General features: G+C 39.2%; 4 protein-coding genes and 1 pseudogene across 4 annotated transcripts in view; 3 read left to right on the plus strand and 2 right to left on the minus strand.

Annotated features, from left to right (window-relative positions):
* Nucleotides 1-3,102, plus strand: part of LOC110043524 (uncharacterized) — a 3,988-nt gene extending 886 nt beyond the window's left edge. The window contains exon 1 of the mRNA XM_020748986.2: nucleotides 1-3,102. This exon is cut by the window's left edge and continues 886 nt beyond it. Coding sequence (XP_020604645.2) covers nucleotides 1-1,201 — 1,201 coding nt within the window. The 3' untranslated portion in view covers nucleotides 1,202-3,102.
* Nucleotides 3,103-4,148: 1,046 nt separating this feature from the next.
* LOC149104073 (melatonin receptor type 1A-like) lies at nucleotides 4,149-6,382 on the plus strand. The gene has a single exon (XM_089273685.1). It carries the CDS (start codon nucleotides 4,629-4,631, stop codon nucleotides 5,580-5,582), a length of 954 nt encoding a protein of 317 aa, XP_089129811.1. The 5' UTR covers nucleotides 4,149-4,628; the 3' UTR covers nucleotides 5,583-6,382.
* A 50-nt stretch (nucleotides 6,383-6,432) lies between these two features.
* LOC110043397 (histamine H2 receptor-like) lies at nucleotides 6,433-9,788 on the minus strand (annotated as a pseudogene).
* Nucleotides 9,789-12,104: 2,316 nt separating this feature from the next.
* Nucleotides 12,105-15,202, minus strand: LOC110043396 (histamine H2 receptor-like). The gene has a single exon (XM_089273813.1). It carries the CDS (start codon nucleotides 14,959-14,961, stop codon nucleotides 13,951-13,953), a length of 1,011 nt encoding a protein of 336 aa, XP_089129939.1. The 5' UTR covers nucleotides 14,962-15,202; the 3' UTR covers nucleotides 12,105-13,950.
* A 2,929-nt stretch (nucleotides 15,203-18,131) lies between these two features.
* On the plus strand, nucleotides 18,132-21,196 carry LOC110043531 (melatonin-related receptor-like). Its single transcript, XM_020748994.2, has one exon. It carries the CDS (start codon nucleotides 18,425-18,427, stop codon nucleotides 19,448-19,450), a length of 1,026 nt encoding a protein of 341 aa, XP_020604653.1. The 5' UTR covers nucleotides 18,132-18,424; the 3' UTR covers nucleotides 19,451-21,196.
* Nucleotides 21,197-21,878: the final 682 nt, after the last annotated feature.

The following is a 21,878-nucleotide window of genomic DNA, read 5'->3' on the forward strand; positions in this document are numbered from 1 at the left end:
GATGGAAGTGAAAGAAGGAGAGAAAAGGCCATCTGTAACGTATTTAAAGCCCAAATCCGCTCCAAGCGAGAGAAAGCGAGGGAACCGCGGCAATCATTTGCAACCTGCAAATCAAAATAAGCCAAACGATGAAGAAAGCAGTGTAGGTAACAAGAAACGGAAAATGAACACAGAGGAAAGATCTCCCGACAAAAGTTCCGGTATTGGGAAAAAGTCACCAGAGGGATCACCGCCAAGCGAAGATCTGAAGAACTTAACAATCAACAATGAACGACAAGAAGAAACATCTGAAGAAGCCATGGAACAGGAAAAGGAGAAGGAAGAGCCAGAGAAGAACAGCCAAGAGGAATTCAAACATGAAGAGCAACATGATAGCGAACGAGGAAAATCTGAAGGAAAAAAAGCAGGAAATATCAAAGAGAACGACGAAGCTGGTCCTCCTCAAGCTGAACAAGGAAAGACAGAGAACGAGGGTAAACCGAGACCGTTGCCAAAACTGGCCGAAACGGTGCCTGAGAAACTGGCAGAGAAGACGCCTGAGGCGAAAACACAAAAGCAAAAAGAGGAAGATGAAGAAACAGCTAGCAGGAGGGCTGTCCAGAGCGGGGTCACGACTGCCGAGGAAAAACGTGATTCTAAAGATTGTCCATCACAGGGATCGAGACCACTGCCAACGGTGGAGGGAAACCAGAAGAAATTAGAAATTAAGATAGCAGCTATAAAGACGACCCCCCAACCGCGTGGTGTCGAGAAAGTTGGCTCCTCCCAAACCGGATCCAGAAAGTCACCAAGGGAATCACTGCCAGGCGAAGACGTAAACAAAGTAACAACTAATGACGAACAACCAGAAGAAAACGCAGAGGAAGCCATGAAAGAGCAAGAGGAGAGGGAGGGGCAAGAGAAGAAGAACCAAGAAGAAGTCAGACGTGACGAGCAACATGACAAAAAGAAAGGAAAATCACAAGGAAAAGGTGAAAATCTCGAAAAAGACAAGGAAGCTGGTTCTTCTCAAGTTGAGCAAGAAAAGGTACAGAAAAAGAGTAAACCGAAGCCGGGGAAGGAAGCGACACCTGGAACGAAAACACAAAAGAAAAAAGAGCGAGATAAAGAAACAGCTAAGACGAGGGCTGCCCAGAGCGGGCCCAAGAAAGCTGGCTCCTCCCAAACCGGATCCACAAAGGGTACAAAAAAACAGAAATAAACTGCGATAATGACTACAGAGCCTACCAACTGGTAACTTAAATATGAATGCCTTGAAACATTTTAAGCTAATGCAAGCCAATTTCCAATAATTTCTGTCATAAAGTTGCATATTTTGATTTTTCTTGCTAGTTATATCAGTAATATATCATGGATTAGTAGAATTCTACCATTCTAATAACGTAAATACTGAACCGGTTTGCTCAGCAGTATAGTCCTACTGCATGTAGTATACAGATGCAGATACTGCAGTCTGATTGGCTGAGCTATCGATGCCGGCATTAATTAATTTGTTAGGGGGGTTTGATTGGTTCACTGGATTGTCTGTGTAATTTGTCATTGGCCAGAGTGATTACTTTGGATACATAATTGAAAACTGCTCTGATCCAATCCATACAGTGATCCAATAAGCACATTATAGACATAATGCTTATAGAGCAGTAACCTGGTGAATGATGTTGGAAATTAACCGATTGATAATTTGTAAGGCCAGGTATTTATATTTCAACGCCTTTAGAACGGTTTTCAATTGAGTGTCGAGGGTAATCAGGCAATTACTTTGGTCTTGAATTGGTTTTTCCACGGTTTGAGATTGGCTGAGTAGTCTAATTGGTGAGAAACTGGTTTGCTTTTGTTTTCACGACACTCAATTAAAAATCGCTCTTGTCGGACTAGTTATTCCAAGATACTGGCATCTGATTCGATTTTTTGTTCTTCCAATGAATTGCTCCTGAGACAATTAACATTTTTCATTTCCATTTCAATATAATGCAATGTGGATGGCGGGCAATTTAGGGCATAAATTATAAAATTGCCCGAAATTGCCTCACATACATCTTGGATTACATTGTAATGCAAATAAGGAAAGTTAATCTCGAAAAGGATTATAGCAGAAGATCCTATAAGGACATTATTTCAGTTATTACTCCTTCGTCAGTATTATGCTAGAGTTGGGCGATCTTTTTTCATAGTTTGTAGGGGAATCTCTGCCATTAAAATAATTGCTTTATTATAATAACGATTCAGTTTCTGATGAAGCTTCAAATGTATCAGCTCTGAATATTGAAAGGTCATGGCATGATTAACTGTCCCAAGACATTTTGGGTCTGATGCATTATATACTATACTTATATACTTTGTTGGTCGTTGGGTTAGATACCCAACATTTTACAAAAAATGTGTTTCGGATTCATTAGCCGTTGCAACCCAGAATGGTGCATTTTCTGAAAGTCAAATTTCCTTCAATATCACACCCAAAGAACCAAACCTTTTATTAAAAGAACAGTTGAAATTCATATCTATCACGATGCCTTCATCGTCATCATTATCCGGGGGAGGGTAGGACGTCCATTAGTACCCTCCAACCAACACGGTTCTTTGCCAATGCTTTGGCTCTCCCAGGGAGTAGCCAGCTCTTTCCAACAACTGCAATATGGACCGCTTCCAGTCGTTCCTTGGCCGTCCAACTTTCCTTTTGGCCTGTGTTGATAGTTCATGATGCCTTACATGACGCATAGTTGTGAGCTGACTGAGGAAAAATGTAAACAATGACTTCACAACAATCGCCTTATATAGGCATCCGAGTCTGGAACGATTTAACAAGGTCTTTACAATTTGCCTCACTTTTAATTGAAAGTAGTCCGGGCTAGAATCGAACTATATATAAGGGTCATATTTTTAAATGCGTACTAAATTCATGTTATTTTAGGTGTAGGTTTTTTTAGTCTTTTACCCGGAGTAGAATAAACCTGCTAAAGCCAGAATCGTCTTGAATTATTCGAGCTTTTATTCTTGACTTTGAGTTTTAACTCGCTATACCCGGCAAGATGATCGATTTCTCAACACTCTAAATTGTCTGTCTATAGTTTTTCATTGTAAAATAAACGAGTGGTTCATTGACAAGATGTTGTTCTCGCGTACAGTGGAACTCGGTTATTGGGGTGACCAACTTTGCATGAGAGCGTTTCACTTGGGCCGCAAAAAAGAGTCCGTTATCACTATCCATCCGTTCGTCCGTCCAGCGATCCAGCCATAGATCCATTTATCGATCCATCGATCCATTCATCCATCCATCCATCCCTCCCTCCCTCCCTCCGTCCGTCCGTCCGTCCGTCCCTCCCTACCTCCGTGTTCTTTATTCCTGAATTTTTTTAGATTTTTATTTTACGCATGAGTGAAATTCATGACCATAGGTTGGCATGGGTTAGTAGCATGACGGGCTACTCCTGAATGAATGTTGTGGTAATTCGCTTGTAACCCTCGTTACTTTTACTTCACCTTTTTACTTTACCTCGTTACTTTTAGTTTATAAATATTGTTACACGATTTCAAACAAGCGGCTGCTTGTGTCAAACGACAAGATATTGATATTATTTTTTCCGCTTAGTTTTTAAATGTCTTTCATGCCAGGTGTTTCAAAAGTAAAGTCACCCTTTGGATTAAAATGTAAATTCTGTCAAAGAAGCTCTTCTTTTGTTTGACTACCAAAATTGTTAAAAGCATTTCTTTATTGTGAGACCTAATGATCCCTTCTGCATCGTTTCTGCCTGTACTTAAGCATTATTCCTCACAAGACGTGTTAAAAAAAGTACACAATGGAAGTCATGCTTTCCTTGTCATGATTATATCCAAATTCTCTTTTTCTTTGGTCATCGTAGCTTAGCAAGAAATAACGCGCAAACTGCGGTGGTAACCATGACAATAAAACGCATTATTGGAAAACATAAATCATATCTTTGACTTGAAGTTTCTTATGTATCAACATACTTCTTGAGAAGTGAGCGTTCAGAACTGAGAAGTTACAACTAAATTTAAATTCAGGATAAGTAACTACTGATTAATATTTGAGGAACAATAATATCCATTCACTCCGCTTCTTGTCGGTTTACATACAGAACTATTTAGGCACTTTATTATTTAACATTCATGACACTTTTCTTCTTAATGCTTAACCGAATATCAACTTATTCCTTAACTTTAAATCAGAACTGTTTAACATTCAATCCTCGTCAATTCTCGATCAAGAGATGCCAAACTCAATTTTCTAATTTTGTCATAGAAAATTGTGCACGCCACATGGAAACATCCTGGGAGGATATATTTTACCTTAAAGATTCATAAGTAAGGAAAAGTGTTTTCAAATGAAACAATGCGCCCTAAAAGGTATCCTTTTTTTTCACTCTTTTTTTAGCGGACAAACAATGGCAAACGAAAAATTAACAAATGGAGGGCCCGATGCTAATGGAACCGTAAAGTAAGATAGTCAGAAACAAAAAGCTATCACAGTGGTTGTCAATTCGTTGAAAAGCCGGGGGCGGAAACACAATCACACAAAAGAGAAAATTAATTGTAACATATACAACTGTATTTGCAACTGTGCTGAGGCTCTCACGCTAGCTGAGCACCTGGACTCATGATTTGTCTTCGACATGGCAAACTTTTCTCTTTCAGAGCGAAATCTTGCAATCGCTGTTTTGGAATCGACGATTTGCGCAGTCATTCTCTTTTTCAGCCTTTTAGGAAATATCCTTGTTTGCGCGGCAGTTTATAAAAGTGCTAGATTTCGATCCACAACAAGCATATACATCATTGCCCTGGCCGTCTGCGATCTTCTTTGTGCCACAATGGAAATGCCTCTAACACTCTCCACTTTAATAACTGGAAAGTGGGTTTTCGGCAATGCCGTTTGTCAGATTCAAGGCTTTGTCGATGTCTTCGCCGCTTCTTGTCCTCCAGCAATCATGGGACTCGCGGCTTTCAACAGATACATTCGAATAAACAAGACAAGCTATTACAAGAAAATCTTTTCACCACGCCTCTCCAAGTTATGGCTGGTTTGCGTTTGTCTGTTCCTCGCTCTATACCTCATTATCGCGCGTGTAACAAATTGGCAGAAATACGAATTTGTGTCTGGTTTTGCTGCATGCAGTGTTGAGCACTATACTGAGCAAAGAAAAGCCATTCATTATGGTTTGGTCGTGTCCGTGTACTTTGTTTTTCCGATGTCTGTGGCTGTTTTCAGTTATTATAAAGTTTTTAAGAGCATTCTATCACATAATTTAGCTGTGGCTCCTTCGTTTCAACAGACTACCGCTAATAATCAAGGTACAGTTTCAGTCCAGGAAATCAAATTAAGCAAATCTCTTGCTTTTGTGATGGCAGGTTTTGTATTCTGCTGGATTCCGAGATGGGCTACTGGTCTAACGACTCGATTTTTGCCGAAACCAGTTCCAAGAATTGTTCCCTTAATTGACACGTACTTCATATTCGTCAGCTGTGCCATCAACCCCTTCATTTATTCCGGAACGAACCGACTCTTTCGAAAAGAGCTCCGTCGCATACTCTGCTTTAGAGGAATAGGGACTATCTCCCCAATAACCTAAAGACGTGCGCAGCTTGACTGTGCAAGTTAGACGGGGAAGTCAGACTGCTGACAGTTTTTTTTTCTTTTGAAATCAGGCAGGGAGGCGAAACTCTATAGACGAGAGGGATTGGAATCGAGAAACAAAGGTGCGGCACTTATACAAAGAACACAACCCAATTCAACCTTCTCGTCCATACCACTCTTTCAGTTTACGTTCGAGTTCGCGGGGAATTAAAGGAGCTACATTATGGTTCAGCATTTCAAGTTCGTCGTTCGTAATTCGTGTCAGTCTTCTCCATTCTTAACCACTCTTGTTTCTTTAAGGTTTTTTATAATCTTTTAGATGTTTTTCTACTTTAGTAAACTTTTATTTTCACGTTTCCTTCAATTTAAAGGTAATTTTGTGCAAGGACAAAATAACTCAAAATACCGTGACTGAGCTCCTTTAACACTCATCGGACCCAAGAGCAATCTACAAGCTATCTAGCGGAATTTACACTGAACATGCAGCTTTGCTGCAAGGAAGCTGCTCGAAGCTCTCGTCAGGCGATACCAGTCATTACCCAGAATCCTGTTGTGTTTACTGATTCAGTTGCGCATGAGCTTGGACCCTTTTGAGGAGAACTAAGACGATTAAAGAACACTGGGATGCATTGGAAGAAGCGAGATAAAGATTATGATGAAAGGTTACTAAACCAACTGAGTGGGAAGAGCAAAGAACGTGGGGCAAACCTGAGCGTCGAGGAAAGACAACTTTATGTCTGGCTCGAACTTTACTGAGGTGAAGCTAACTTATCGGCTGGAGGAAGCAACGACAAATATGAATTATAAAATAGATAAAATAAGTCAAGAAAGAATACACACAAATGTAAACTTTGCACTGTGTTGACAACTGCACATCAAAATCAAAGATGCTAGATTACGATAGAGATTTGGTTATAGAAAACGGTCAAGCATACTGTTGGTCTGTAATGTAATGTAATTCAGTAGAACTGGCTAAAATTGTCAATGAAGCTTAAACAAGGATATGTTAAAGGGACATTTAAAAGCATTTAGCAAGGAATAGGAAAAAAAGTTGACTCATCGCTGCCTATTTACTTAATTGTTTACAAGCTCGTCACAGGATCGCAAAACTCATTATCGGATTCGAGAAAGTAACGCTAGGAATAAACCATGATTGGTTGTGCAAGAAGCAGCTAGAGTGAGCATCATCGAATTGGAAGTGTGTACTCGATAAGCTACCTTATTTGATTCATCTACGATATGAACCACCTGTAAGAGTAAGGATGGATCCAGGGGGAGGGTGTAGGGGATGCGCAACCCCCCTCCCACCGTGAGATGACCTGGGGCTTTCTATTACAACTGGTATTCTGCCAAAAAAAAAGTTTTAAATTTGTTTACTTCACCAGTCAGTTACGCCATTTCTTAGTGGTGCACCCTCTCCTAGGAAAAATCCTGGATCCGGCCTTGAAGAGTGTAAATTGAACGACAGAGGCGTATTGAAAAAAAAATTAAGTTCTAGGGTTTAAATAGGCCCAAGCGAGTCACCGTGTCGTTACGCTGTATAAAATTAATTTTGTATATTTTCGTGAAAGGAAGCCATACTTACTAAATACAACGTGTTTAACTTGTTGTTCACTTTTAACTAGGAAAATCTGAGCCCATTATGCTTGCCCATATGCAGCAATATTTAATCCTTGTTGATTTATATTTGATTTTACTTATTTGCTTTTGTCCAAAATTGATTTAAATTTAAAACAAATTTCTATTTAAACTTATTTAACTATATTCGATACTAGTTCATTTTTTTATTTAATCTTTTTATCCATTTAAATTGAAACTTTTAAAATGTCTTTTAAACCTTATTGCATTATTTCTTTGAATTGCTTAAGTTTGATTTAATCCTTTTTATCTATTTAAATTTAAACTTTCGAAATTTTATGTAAATTTACGTATTTGTATTTGATTTAAACTGCGAAATTCTATTTAATCTTCCTGGGGCGAGCTCGGTCAGGGTCACGCGTGTAGGTCACATGTTTATCATCGGCGGCCATTTTGTCTTTAGATGTATCGTCAGTAAATATGAACGAAGGCACCAAAGGTTGGGTGTCCGAATTACTAAGCGGAGCATCCAGGCTTTTCCCTTCGTTCTCCAACACTGCTTCGAACCCTGCTGTGAATGCCAGTCGTTCAGCAGCGATACCGCAGGCGACGATCAATGAAATTCTCAGGCGTGCTGAGGGAATGCTTCGGGAAATTACATCCGCCGGCCTCTGGGAGCGATTAAACTGACAAGAACATTTGTGAGAGACGTGTAAAACTGTATTGACAGGCCTGCATGAAGCCTGTATTGACAGGCCTGCAAGTGCAAGTGTTTGTCAGTCGATGGCCATTTATGAGTCTGGTCCGTTGAAACTGATTAATTTAGCAGTGATTATATTAAGACATGATTTATCATCGCAGTTATAGACACAACTTAAGCAGTTGTGAAATTAAAGCCTGAAAAAAATTCAGGCTTGCCTGAACGGGATTCGAACCCATCACCTCTGCGATACCGGTGCAGTTTCTCCGCAGTTCAAATATACTGAATATATGATCTTTCATATAATCACTTGCAGTTATCATATTCAGTAATAGTAATATTATTTAGAATCCAAAATATAATCACTTGTAGTGATTATATTGGCTTTTAAAGCTGGTGATTAGACTGCTTAGACAGTCTTGAAACAAATTCACCTGCCAGTCCAAAGACGCGCACAACATGAATATTTTCATTCTCTTCATTGACAGAGTGCCTACGTGAAATCCAAAACGTCCTGTTAATTCGATACTTTTAGTCCACGTTTCTCTCCACCTGTTTATTTGAATAAACTTATAGACAAGGCCGCTTATTTCATTAAACCTATAGACAAAGCCGTTGTCTAATTCAGCTGATACCCAGGACTAAACATTCATTTCGCCTTGTTGCGGTTTTTCCTCTCCATTGCCAACTTCTTTTTTTCTAGCTACAGAATCAGTGACTTCAGGTGCAATTCTTGTCTCTTTCCACCAACACAGTAATTTGTTAAATTCCCCTCGGAAAGTATGAATTGTGCTAATGTAAATAAACGGGTTGATTGAAGCGCTCAAAAACAACATAAGGGTAACTAACAACTCTACAACTCTTGGAACTGTGTCCGGAAGCGAACGCTTCCAAAACACGAACGCCCCAAAGTGGTATCCAGCAAAACACAAAGCCAGCAGCCACATACGACAGTGTCCGATTAATGTTGATCTCCCTCACGGAAATCACTCTTCCCGTGCGTCGAGTAACGCTGTTTAACGACGGAACTACTTGAAGCTTATGCTGACGGAGTTTAGTAAAAACTTTGTAGTAACTAAAGCAAGCGACGAAAAACGGCAAGAGAAAAAACAAGCCAAACACGACAAAGTAATGTGCGCCTTTTCTTTCGGTTGTTGTAAAGACCACGCTGCAAACTGCGTAACCGGGAATAAATTCAAACCTAATCCAGTTTGTTACTCGACCAATCAGCAAATATAAAGCAAGAGAAAGCCAAACACCACTCAACCAGATCTTGGATCTCCGAGGTGAAAACATCTTGTTGTAGTGGTGTGTCTTGACAATTCTCATGTATCTGTTAAAGGCCGTCAAACCCATTGTTGCTGGAGTAGCATATGTAGCGAACACGTCAACAAAACCTTGAAGCTCGCACAAAGCGTCGCTGAATTGCCATTTTCCAGTGATTAACACGGCTGAAGCTAACGGCATTTCAACTGTAGCACACAACAGATCGCTGGCTGCTAAAGCGACGATAAAAAGACTGGTAGTTGATCGTAGTTTACGATTTTTGTAAATAGCTAAACAAACCAGGGCATTTCCCAGGATGCTTACAATGTTCAGGGTAACACACACGCTTGTCTCAATGGCAACAACTGCCAAGATTCGATCAGGTAATTCCAGTGAAGACATCAGGCTGGCTTCAAGGGTTGCCTTTAAACATGACTGTCATTAGAAATGGAAGATAATGACAGAGGATAATGAGTTCTATCTTCTGGGAATATTTAAATTATTAATCATCTTGCTAGAGGCATAGAGTGATCAGTAATTCCTTTCAATGCACACAAGCAGCTTTGAATGGAGGAAGAGTTCATGTCATTCCTCTGGTCTGACCGATACACAATAAGGCAATTTTTTAAGGGAGTAATGCTTTACTTGGTCTGCGTATCTTTAATATTGATATATGACAGGTATAAAATTAAAATTATTTAAACAATATGATGACTTACGCATTTTCAAACTTGCAGGTGTCCAGATAATTAAAATCGTAAAATTAATACCTCCTCTTCTGCGGCCCTAAAGGTTGTTCAAGATGATAGCAATCTTTGTAAAGAACACACCATCTAGGCTACAAGTTAATCGAAATTGAAATTTTTTCATAAGAATTTTTGTATATAAGGGGCAGAGTAAAACCTATATCTCACTATTCAACAGTTGCCACACAAGAACTAACAGCTGACAGATTTAATTAATTTAATTGCTTTACCAGGCGTTCAGTTAGTCGCTCCGCCATCTTTTCGTGCTGCGCCAGCTAAGACCTCGCCACACTACTTCTAGTCTCCTCCGCAGCCGTTATTAGGGTTGTCACGCAACGCTTCTCCCCCACTAACGGCCGTTAGTCGGGGAGAAGCGTTGCGTGACGACCCTAATAACGGCTGCGGAGGAGACTACACTACTCCGGAAAAATGTAAAAACCCAGCCTTATTTCTACGGTTAGCCCTACCGTCCACACTAATCCGTCACGAAAACGGATCTTTTCGAAAACGCTGTTCAAACCGGAGGAATTTGAAAACGCCGGCTTTGCGTTTTCGTATGAATATTTTGAAGAAACGGTGAACTTACGATAATCATGACTGAGCTTTTTTCAAACACAAAAATGACCGGTAATTGTTGCGTTTTCAAATTCCTGCCGCGACTGAATGCCTGAAAGAGGCTCGGCTAATTGACGTAAGGTTACCGTAATTTACATTTGGCATATCAACTGTACTGGTGCATATTATATAAAACATTTTAGGGACCTTACGCAAAACACGACGGCAACGGCAACGGCAACGGCAACGGCAACGGCAACGAAAACGTCACCAAACAAAAGGTTTGATGAGCAAAACAGTGATTGTGCACGTGCGTTATAATTCTTGGTACATTTCTCTGCCGTCCTCTGCAAAACAGCAACGTGAATTGACCAAATTCTGCGTTGCCTGGACAACGTGAACCACAACGGCTAATTTTTCGTATTTCTATTTGGAACTGAACACATTAGTAGCATATTCAACAGGGGCAAGTTTTAATGTCGACAAACACACCGAATAGATCTAAATCAAAAACAAATTCCAAAGTAAAATAGAAACACATTTTTTTACTAGGCGCTTTCCTAGCCGTTGCCGTCGTATATGCGTAATCCACCGTAGGAAAAAAGATGGCGACTGGTACATTTACCGATAATTCTTAGCACACGAAAACTTTAACAACGTTCATTAAAACGCACAGAAACGTTACGAAATCTTCAAACCTAGGCTACTCAATGTCCTAAGTACTGGGAAAAAAAATAGTAAAAATTGACTTTCTTTGTGCCTCGTAGGTTGTGTTAGGTTTGCAAAGCGTTGTGGTAAAATGTACAGCGGCCATCTTTTTTCCCGTGGTGGATTAAGGTCCCTAAATTTATATTTGTACGGTTAGGCCCACCAACCGTACACGAAACACTAATCACTAATCCGTCACGAAAACGGGGCATTTCGAAAACGCTGTTCAAACCGGAGGAATTTGAAAACGCGGCTTTGCGTTTTCGTATGGACAAGAAACATTTTCAGAAAACGATGAACTTTTTTCAAACACAAAAATGACCGGTAATTGTTGCGTTTTCAAATTCTTGCCGCGACTGAACGCCTGAGAGAGGCTCGGCTAATTGACGCAAGGTTACCGTAATTTACATTTGGCATATCAACTGGTGCATTATAAAAAACAATATTATTGATGCAAGACTTTTTAATACTTGTTCCGTCTTTGCCTCTATTTGAGGATGAGGCTCAGTGCAAACCCTCTTACGTTATAAAAATGAGTTTGAATTGCAGATTATTTTTATGAAATTAATATGGAATCGCCACCGACCATTGTGCTACATAAGGTGACGCACAGCCATATCGCCTGGTGCAGAGTAGCAGTAAGTAGTGGAGACAAACGATGATACATTGATATTACTGTGTCCTAACAAGTGACACTTGTCGAACTCATAATTAATCTTTTCCCATGACAATCGAAATGTCTTTATATATATAGTTTTAATTTGCTGTAGGCATTACCCAGAATCCTGTCGTGTTTACTGATTCTTTGCGCGTGCACTTGTACCCTTTTGAAGAGAACGATGTCAAGGAACTCTGGGATGCATTGAAGGAAGCAAGTTTGAAGATCTTGATGAAAAGTTGCCAAACCAGCGGAGTGGGGAGATTAAAGAATGTTGGGGAAACCTCAGCGTCGATGAAAGACAACTTTGTATCGGGCTCTCGCTTTATTGAAGACAAGCAAAATTATCATCATGAAGGAAGCAGAGACAAATATGGATTATAAAACAGATAATATAATTCAAGAACGAATTCCCACAAACGTAAACTTTGCACAGTGTTGGCAACTGCGCATCAAAATCAAAGATCTTAGATTAAGATCGAGGTTTGGTTATGGAAAACGGTTTAGCGTTCTGTTGTCTGTAATATAATGTAATTCAGTAGAACTGACTAAAATTGTTAATGAAGCTTAAACAGTGATATGTTAAAGGGAAATTTAAAAGCATTTAAGAAGGAATAAGAAAAAAAAACTGACTCATCACTACCTACTTACTTAATTATTTACAAGCTCGATGCAGGATCGCAAAGCGCATTATCAGATTCGAGAAAGTCAGCCTGGTAACGCTAGGACTGAACCGTGATTGGTTGTGGAAGAAGCAGATGCAGTGAGCATCATCTAACAGGGAGTGTGTACTCGATAAGCTAACTTATTTTATTCATCTACGATACGAACCGCCTGTAAGAGTAGGGGCGGATATAGGGGGAGGGTTCAGGGGTGCGCACCCTTCCCCCACCCCCTCCCCCCCGGCGAGGTTGAGATGACCTGAGGCTTTCTAATACAACTGGTATTCTGCAAAAAAAATTTATAAAATCTGTTTACGTCATCAGTCAGTTATGCCATTCTTTAGTGGTGCACCACTCTTACGAAAAATCCTAGATCCGCCCCAAAAGAGTGTAAATTGGACAACAGAAATAAGTTCCAGGCTTTAAATGGGCCCAAGCGAGTCACCGTGTCGTTACGCTGTATAAAATTAGTTTTGCTTATTTTCTTGAAAGGAAGCCATATTAACTAAACACAACGTGTCGAACGTGTTGTTCACTTTTAACTAGGAAATTTGAGCTCATGCAGTAGTGCCATCATTTAAAGATTTTTGAAACATATAGAGGCAATATGGGTGTATGGAAATACTGCCTGTAGGAGACAATATCAGCGGCAAAGTCATTTTTTACCATGTTCACATATTAACGTGACATTGAGATGGAACTTGGAACATCTAAACCACAATTAATAATTGTTAACTGGAGTATAAATAAACATAACATAGCATTGATAAACTTGATAGAAATCTGAAGGAAAGTGAATGCTTTAGAGTCAGGAGTATCATTAGTTCATTTACTGTGATTATCTAAGTGTTGGGTAGTTCTGATAAGAACTGCTGTTGCTCATGCAGAGCCAAGTAAAAGTGTTTGTCAGTCGATGGCCGTTTATGAGTCTGGTTCGTTGAAACTGATTTGTTTAGCAATGATTATATTAAGACATGATTGATCATCGCAGTTATATACACAACTTAAGCAGTTGTGAAATTAAAGCCTGAAAAAAATTTAGGCCTCAACGGGATTCGAACCCGTGACCTCTGCGATACCGGTGCAGTTTCTCCACAGTTCAAATATGTGATCTTTCATATAATCACTTGTAGTTATTATATTCAGTAATAGTAATATTATCTGGAATCCAAAATATAATCACTTGTAGTGATTATATTGGCTTTTAAAGCTGGTGATTAGACTGCTTAGACAGTCTTGAAACAGATTCACCTGCCAGTCGAAGGGCGCCTACAACATGAATATTTTCATTGTCTTCATTGACAGAGTACCTGCATGGAATCCAAAATTTCCTGTTAATTCGATACTTTTAGTCCAAGTTTCTCTCCACCTGTTTAGTTGAATAAACTTATAGACAAAGCCCTTTATTTGGATAAACTTATAGACAAGGCCGTTTAGTTGAATAAACCTATACAGACGAAGCCGTTGTCTAATTCAGCTGATACCCAGGACTAAGCATTTATTTCGCCTTGTTGTTTTCCCTCTCCATTGCCAACTGCTTTTTTTCTAGCCACAGAATCAGTGACTTCAGGTGCAATTCTTGTCACTTTCCACCGACACAGTAATTTGTTCAATTCCCCTCGGAAAGCATGACTTGTGGTAATGTAAATAAACGGGTTGATTGAAGCGCTCAAAAACAACATAAGGGTAACTAACAACTCTACAACTCTGGGAGCTGTCTCTGGAGACAAACGCTTCCAAAACGCAAACGCCGAAAGTGGTATCCAGCAAAACACAAAGCCAGCAGCCACATACGACAGTGTCCGACTGATGTTGATCTCCCTCACGGAAATCATTCTCCCCGTGCGTCTAATAACGGTGTTGAACGATGGCTTATGATGACGGAGTTGGGCAAAAACTTTGTAGTAACTAAAGCAAGCGACGAAAAACGGCAAGAGAGAAAACAAGCCAAACACGACAAAGTAATGTGCGCCTTTTCTTTCGATTGTTGTAAAAACCACGCTGCAAACTGCGTAACCGGGAATAAATTCAAACCTATTCCAGTTTGTTACTCGACCTATCAGCAAATATAAAGCAAGAGAAAGCCATACACCACTCAACCAGATCTTGGATCTGCGAGGTGAAAACATCTTGTTGTAGTGGTGTGTCTTGACAATTCTCATGTATCTGTTAAAGGCCGTCAAACCCATTGTTGCTGGAGTAGCATACGTAGCGAACACGTCAACAAAACCTTGAAGCTCGCACAAAGCGTCGCTGAATTGCCATTTTCCAGTGATTAACACGGCTGAAGCTAACGGCATTTCAACTGTAGCACACAACAGATCGCTGGCTGCTAAAGCGACGATAAACAGATTGGTAGTTGATCGTAGTTTACGATTTTTGTAAATTGCTAAACAAACCAGGGTATTTCCCAGGATGCTTACGACGTTCAAGGCAACACACACGCTTGTCTCAATGGCAACAACTGCCAAGATTCGATCAGGTAATTCCAGTGAAGACATCAGGCTGGCTTCAAGGGTTGCCTTTAAACATGACTGTCATTAGAAATGGAAGATAATGACCAGGGATAATGAGTTCTATCTTCTGGGAATATTTAAATTATTAATCATCTTGCTTGAGGCATAGAGTGATCAGTAATTCCTTTCAATGCACGCAAGCAGCTTTAAATGGAGAAATGGTTCATGTCATTCCTCTGGTCTGACCGATAGACAATAAGGCAATATATTTTTTAAGTAAGTAATGCTTTACTTGGTCTTCGTATATGTAATATAATATTCACATATAACGGAGAAATAATTAAAATTATTTAAACAATATGCTGACTTGCACACTTTCAAACTTGCAGGTGTCCAGAAAATTAAAGTCGTAACATTAATGCGTGCTTTACTGCGGCCCTTAAGGTTGTTGTTCAACATGATAACAATCTTGGTAAACAACACACCCTCTAGGCTACAAGTGAATCGAAACTGAAATTTTTTCATAATAATTTTTTTGTATGTAAGAAGCAGAATAAAGCCTATGTATATATTTCACTGTATACGTTTATTCTCGCTACATGGGAATGCGTAAAGTTTCATTGGAGAGCGTTTATTACCATGGCGATCTGTTTCGTTTACGCATGAAAGAAAGGTGTAAGTAAGCATAGAAAGCAATATGCATTTGCTTCCTCTAAGTTACCTTTGTATGAATTTAATATTACATCGTTAAAATAGACTATATTCGTATTCTCAGTATTAGACTGGAACTAGCTTGCAACTGAGTTTAATGAGGGAGTCTTTTCAAATGCAAATGATATTTATCTCTTTTTAATGATATTTCCCCTCAGGAGTATTCATTACAAGTCGAATACGAATATGGCCTGTTATTAAAAACTGGATCATTATTTAGCTCTTGCTAACCGAGCAGGAGGTCTATATGGGAGAATCTTGATCGAGGTCGTGAGTACAGACCGAACACAGTGAGGTCTGTACACACGATCGAGGTCAAGATTCTCCCATACAGACTGACTAAGCTCGGTTAATAAGATGGTTATTATATGGCAAACAAGAAAAATTTAATTTATTTAATGTAACTGGTTTGTACTAACTGACATTTTGCGTGCAAACTGCGATGAGCCGAACTTAATTCTGCCAAAGTTTGCTCGTCCTCTTTACTTTTTTTTCTCATCGGGCTTTTTGGCACTTGCATAAATAAATATTGTTAGGAGAAAATAGTCAGTATATTTGCATTTTAGTTTGCAACTTTTTCGCCCGAAAACATCACCGGTCTAGATGGGAAAATCAAGACTGCTATCAATATCGATTTCAGCCGATCAAATTCGTAAATTCGGTAGTTACCAGTCTTTGTGAGACACAGTCATGTAATAATGAATAATTCAGTAGGAATGAGCAAAAAAAACTCATGCGATGCGCGACACTGCCGAAAAGTTGAATATAAGGCTAAAATGCTCTGAAAAGGGTCAAATTTGTTAATAATGAATAATGTTATTCAAGAGTTGGCTTAGCCACCAGAGGCTATGAGTCATTATACCATGCTCTTCAAATATAAAAAGCGTACGTGTTTGGGGCATTTTTATTTTTATTTTAGTTTAGTTTTCTATATTTTGGGGGCGTTTTTAACAAAACAATTATTCCACAAGCGCTTGATGGATTTGAGATGATTATAGCCAACTGGTTGGCCCTATCTACCATCTCATATCCAACGCGTGCTCTTGGAATAGCAACAACAACAACAACAACAACAACAAACGTACAACAACAACATTACTCATACATTTCCAATTTTTCAAAAAGATATACACTTTACACTTTGCACTTTATTATTGCCATTGGCAACACATTGTTGCCCACGCTCCAGAAAAGTAAAGAAAAGTAAAGAAAAGTAAGATCGCTTTACAGTCCCACTGGTCAAGAGATGATCATGTTGCTCTCTTGCACTGGTATATTTTCATCGTAACGAACGTAACAATCTCCGCCATTAGTTTCCTCATGATCGTTGCGATCGCTATTACACTCTTATTGTTTTTCCTGTCAAGGCTGAATATTCTTATTTTTCTGATATGACACACATATCTTCTTTCAAAAATTTTATTAGCATCAAACATACGGCTAGGGCCGATTTTTTGTTTTTGTTTGTCTGTTTTTGTTAGTTTCGCCGTCTAGAGAAAGGAAGACTTTTATACAGTTTAGTTAAAAGCATCTGATTGTATTGTACTTGCAAATTTTCTGCAAACAAAATTATGATCTTTTCAGAATCTCAGCGCCGGGTTTATTCTTAACTATATTTTTAAAATTTAACAAATTTCAGCTCGATATTCTTACAAAAACAATTCTTGTAGAAAAAAAAAAAATGCGAGTGTACTTCCGCAACGATCGGAGGTTTGTCTCAGCAATTGCTGTCGAAACGATCCGGTACAGCTATTATAATATAGAAATCGGCCTTAACTGCCACACATTTTCATATGAAAGGTTTCCCAGCAGCGTCATTTTGGAAGATAATTTGAATTTAGTTTGTTATACACTGGTACTCACTTCAAACAAGATGACATTTGAAAGGTTGTGTATGTCAAAACGAGTCATAAGTAAAAAACAATTAGTCAGGTGGCAATTACTGTGCGCGTACATTAAAATTTCAGCTGTAATCAACTTCTCCCAAAATTCAAGAGTTTTAACTAGGTTGGTTTAGGCTTCTTTACTGGTTCATAACAGGATTCGTGCACCTGGATTGTATGATAACAAAATTCAGGCTTGGGAGTGTGTAAAAGACATTCGATATTTGCGAAGGGTTTTCGGTTTGTTTTTACAAACTTGATTTTAGGGACGAGATCCGGTTTGATGATAGAGCGAGTGGCAAAATAAGTCAATTATTCAAAAAATGCATTAAAATCCAACCACGTCAGGAACCAATGGAAATGTTTTGTCCTAAAGCTAACAGCTGCCACTTTTTCGTGACAAAATGCCATTTTCGCCCACCTTGTTTCGAATTTTGTGAAGAAAAACCAACGCAGAGAATGTAGTTTGGTTGATGATGTTAGAGGATGAAAGCAAACCCAACATGATGTCAGACAATATAATATTCTCTGTTTAATCACCTTAGCTATTTGTTTTGACAGGTGTTTAAAGAAGAAAAATAAAGTTTTTTGTCGTACGCATAAGTTAAACGTAAAATAGGCCTCTGGGTTTTTTGTGTCTCTCATGATCAGTCTAGAGTCATTACGGCGCCCGGTTTGTTTCGATTTGTTGATGATTTTCCTTGATTGGAGTAAGCTATATCAAAAGGTTTTAAACAAGGAAACTGGGAATATTTGAACAGTTTTCATCTTTAGAGTTACTATAAACTTATCCAGGCAATGTACCATCGGGCTCTTTAATAATTAACGTGAGTTACTTGATCAGGGAAGCCTTAGGCACGAAAGACGCAACGAAGACCCGGCATTGTCAGGAGTTAAATACAGGGCGCTGGAAGATGTCGTCTTCGCTACACTTGCCAAACCGAAGCGTGGAAGTTGTTATCATTGAAACAACTGTGTGTGTTGCGATGAACATCATAAGCATCATAGGGAACACTCTAGTTTGCCTATCAGTCTACAAAAACTCGAAACTGAGGTCAACCACTAATTTATATATCATCGCTTTGGCTGCCAGCGATCTGTTGTGTGCAACAGTGGAAATGCCGTTGGCTTCAGCCGTGTTAATCACTGGAAAATGGGATTTCAGCGACGCGTTATGCGAGCTTCAAGGTTTTGTTGACGTTTTTGTTACAAATGTTAGTCCAGCAATAATGGGTTTGACGGCGTTTAACAGATACATGAGAATTGTCAAGACACATCACTACAACAAGATTTTTTCACCTCGCAGATCCAAGATCTGGTTGAGTATCGTGTGGATTTCTCTAGCGTTGTACGTCATTGTAACTCGAGTTACAAATTGGAACAAGTTTGAATTCGACCCTGGTTACGCTGTGTGCAGTGTAGTTTTCACGACGATGGAAAAACGAATCGCTCATTACTGCGTGGTATGGGCGTTGTTTTTAGTACTGCCGATTTCCATCGCTTTTTTCAGCTATTACCAAATTACTAAGAAAGTCAACCAGCACAAGGTTGATGTAGCTCCGTCTTTAGAACTCAACGCGAATAACCGAGCGGGGAGAGGAGTATCCGTTCAAGAGATAAACCTCAGTCGAGTCTTGTCGTACGTTGTGGCTGGATTGCTGTTCTGTTGGGTTCCAATGTGGGTGTTCATCCTCTGGAAGCGCTTCTCTCCAGATTCAGCTCCCCGAGGAATACAGTTATCAGCAATTTTTCTGTTGTTTCTTAGCAGTACAATAAACCCTTTTATCTACGCTGCCACAAATCGAAAGTTTCGAGAAGAATTTTACAAACTGATGTGTTGGTGGAAGGTGAGACGACTTGCACCTGGAGTGGATCCTGTTGCCGAGAACAGAAATGTTGACAACGAAGGCGTTGAACAAAGAGACGAATCCAACGTTTAGGACGTGCTCAGATTCCAGTTAAGAACTATCTTTCGATCGGTCGGTCTGCACGGACTGTTTTGACTACTCAGATTTTCGCACAGTGTCTTCCTTCGTCATTTCTGTCTGAAATATGTCTGAGGGTTTCCATCTGTTAGGAAACATAAGCCGAATTCTTGCAACAAAAATTCCAACGGATGTGCAAACATGTCAGGGATAAATGAAACCGAGGAGGACAACACATGTATTTCCAATTTATACAATAGAGGATGTTACATGGCGACGGAAAAATATCAATTTTGTTTTTGAGTAGTAAAAACAATATTAACGATGGTAGCGAACGAGCAAATTATTGATCTTCAAGCCACCGTGTAATTTTCTTTTTATTATATGGTGCTCAAACAACCATGAAGAGGAACTAGAAATATGGTGTCACCAATATCAACAACACACATCTTTTATTTTCTTAACACAAGTATAAATATTATAACATTTTTATTTTATTTGATGTATGTAGCATGATTTAGATGAGGTAACTGTTGTAATCTTGTTTTAATGAGACTGGAGGCTAAACATCCTCAACTTACTAGTGAAGATTTGGAAATACGTTACTCCGATCCTAGATGTAGTTTCGTATAAATCTAACAAGTGGTCAGTATTTTCCAGTAAAACAGTCATGTATATTCTCCAAGTTTCAAACCTGCGCGTGTTGCCAAAAATACTTGAAGAATAATGAATAGCCTTCAAACTCATAGTTTTTCCCGAGCTTTGCTCTCGGAAAGCCGTTCGCTTCTTGGAACAGATCATATATCCGCGGCCAAATATCTGAGCATAGCTTTGCGCCAAATGGAAGCCACTTGTATATATATAACTTACTATACAAACTTAACAGTCAATACATAGAGGATATTACACGGTGGCGAGAAGATATGAATTTTATGTTCGAGTGGCAAGAACAATATCTCACTCGTTCGCTTCGCTCACTCGTGAGATATTGTTCTTGCCACGAGAACATAAAATTCATATCTTCGAGCCAACGTGTAATGTTCTTTTTATTATATGGAGAAACCAATTCAACAAAAGCAAAAGGCGGGAATCGTGACGTCATTGAACGATACGACACTCACAAAGGTGACATACGGAAAATACGCCACTCGGGTCCCTGATGAAGTGGCGTATGGAATCTACGAGTGGTTTAGTTCCCAGTAAAACACTCTTCTCCATATAATAAATACTGATATTTTAAAATACAATCTCAAAGGCGATAGAAAGTTACAAAATACAATAGTTAATTACAACTGAGTTATTGTTACCGTTTTCTTTCCTCTTTCTTTTATTATTTACAGTCAAGTATGGAAAAAAGGAGTGTCTAAAGAATATATTCAGACGGGGTAAATTGACACCTAACCTTTTATTAATTGATTTAAAGTTTTTTTCTTCGTGCAAATGCATTTTTCCGTTTGCAATCAGTTAATTTTTATCGTTAGCCCAGCCACACTTGGAATTATTAGAGACCTTCTCAATCCCATATATAGTTTGGCTATCGATAAGAAATCAAAATGTAAGGGGCATTCTGAAGCTGTAATGCTTATTAAAGCATCTTGTAAACTTAGATATACCAATTCTTTTGATAAAGACTAGAGTAAAATTCAAAATCCTCCAGAAAAGATCTGAGTCAGCGTAGTCAAAAAGATGGTGTACCAATAGGGTTTCTGGTTCACACTTGTAAACTGAGCATGTATCGTCTGTAATAAATCCTATCTTGCATGTTTTGGTATTGTTATTTGTTATACCTCCCAACTCAAATACGCTTTCCGATTGGAGGAGAACGTGCCACGTGTCGTGGGTCAAAACGCACTTACTCCCTAGGGCGAACAAAACACACTGACTCTCTAGGGAAACAACAACTTGAACTTTCGACTCGCACGTGATCAGGTCGGGCTCCTTGAAACTGCGGCAAATTTGTGAGCCAGTTGGCGTCAAGCAAACGATTTCTTTGCAGTTTTTTATTTTTGATTTGGGAGGTATAACAATTTGCCTCGGGGAACATTGAGGATCTCGGGGGAACAAAACTCACTGTTTTCCCTTGGGGCCAGTCAATTGCTAAATAGTATAGGGTTAATTGAAAAGCCTTACATCAAGTTAACATAAGTCTCTGCCTATTTTCCGTTTTCCCTGAGAGTTCGAAATAGCGGGGTTCAACTCTACTTATCCATACATTAGGGGACCACTCGATAGCTGGAGTTCCAACCACACACATTATATTTATACTCATAACCTTTGAGAAGTGTACACCTCGTCTATAGTTTATGTAGACAAGCAGAGGAAGAAACTGTTCACCAACCGACTGAAAACCAGCAAAATTCGACAAAATAACAAGCTAGACGTTACAAAATCCTCTGAGAGAAATGTTGTTCGGGTGTTATTCATTCTCTGCCTGGAGCAAATT

This window comes from Orbicella faveolata, unplaced genomic scaffold (assembly GCF_042242905.1).
Source record: "Orbicella faveolata isolate gen_17 unplaced genomic scaffold, um_ofav_v1 contig_35, whole genome shotgun sequence".
Lineage (NCBI taxonomy): Eukaryota > Metazoa > Cnidaria > Anthozoa > Scleractinia > Merulinidae > Orbicella > Orbicella faveolata.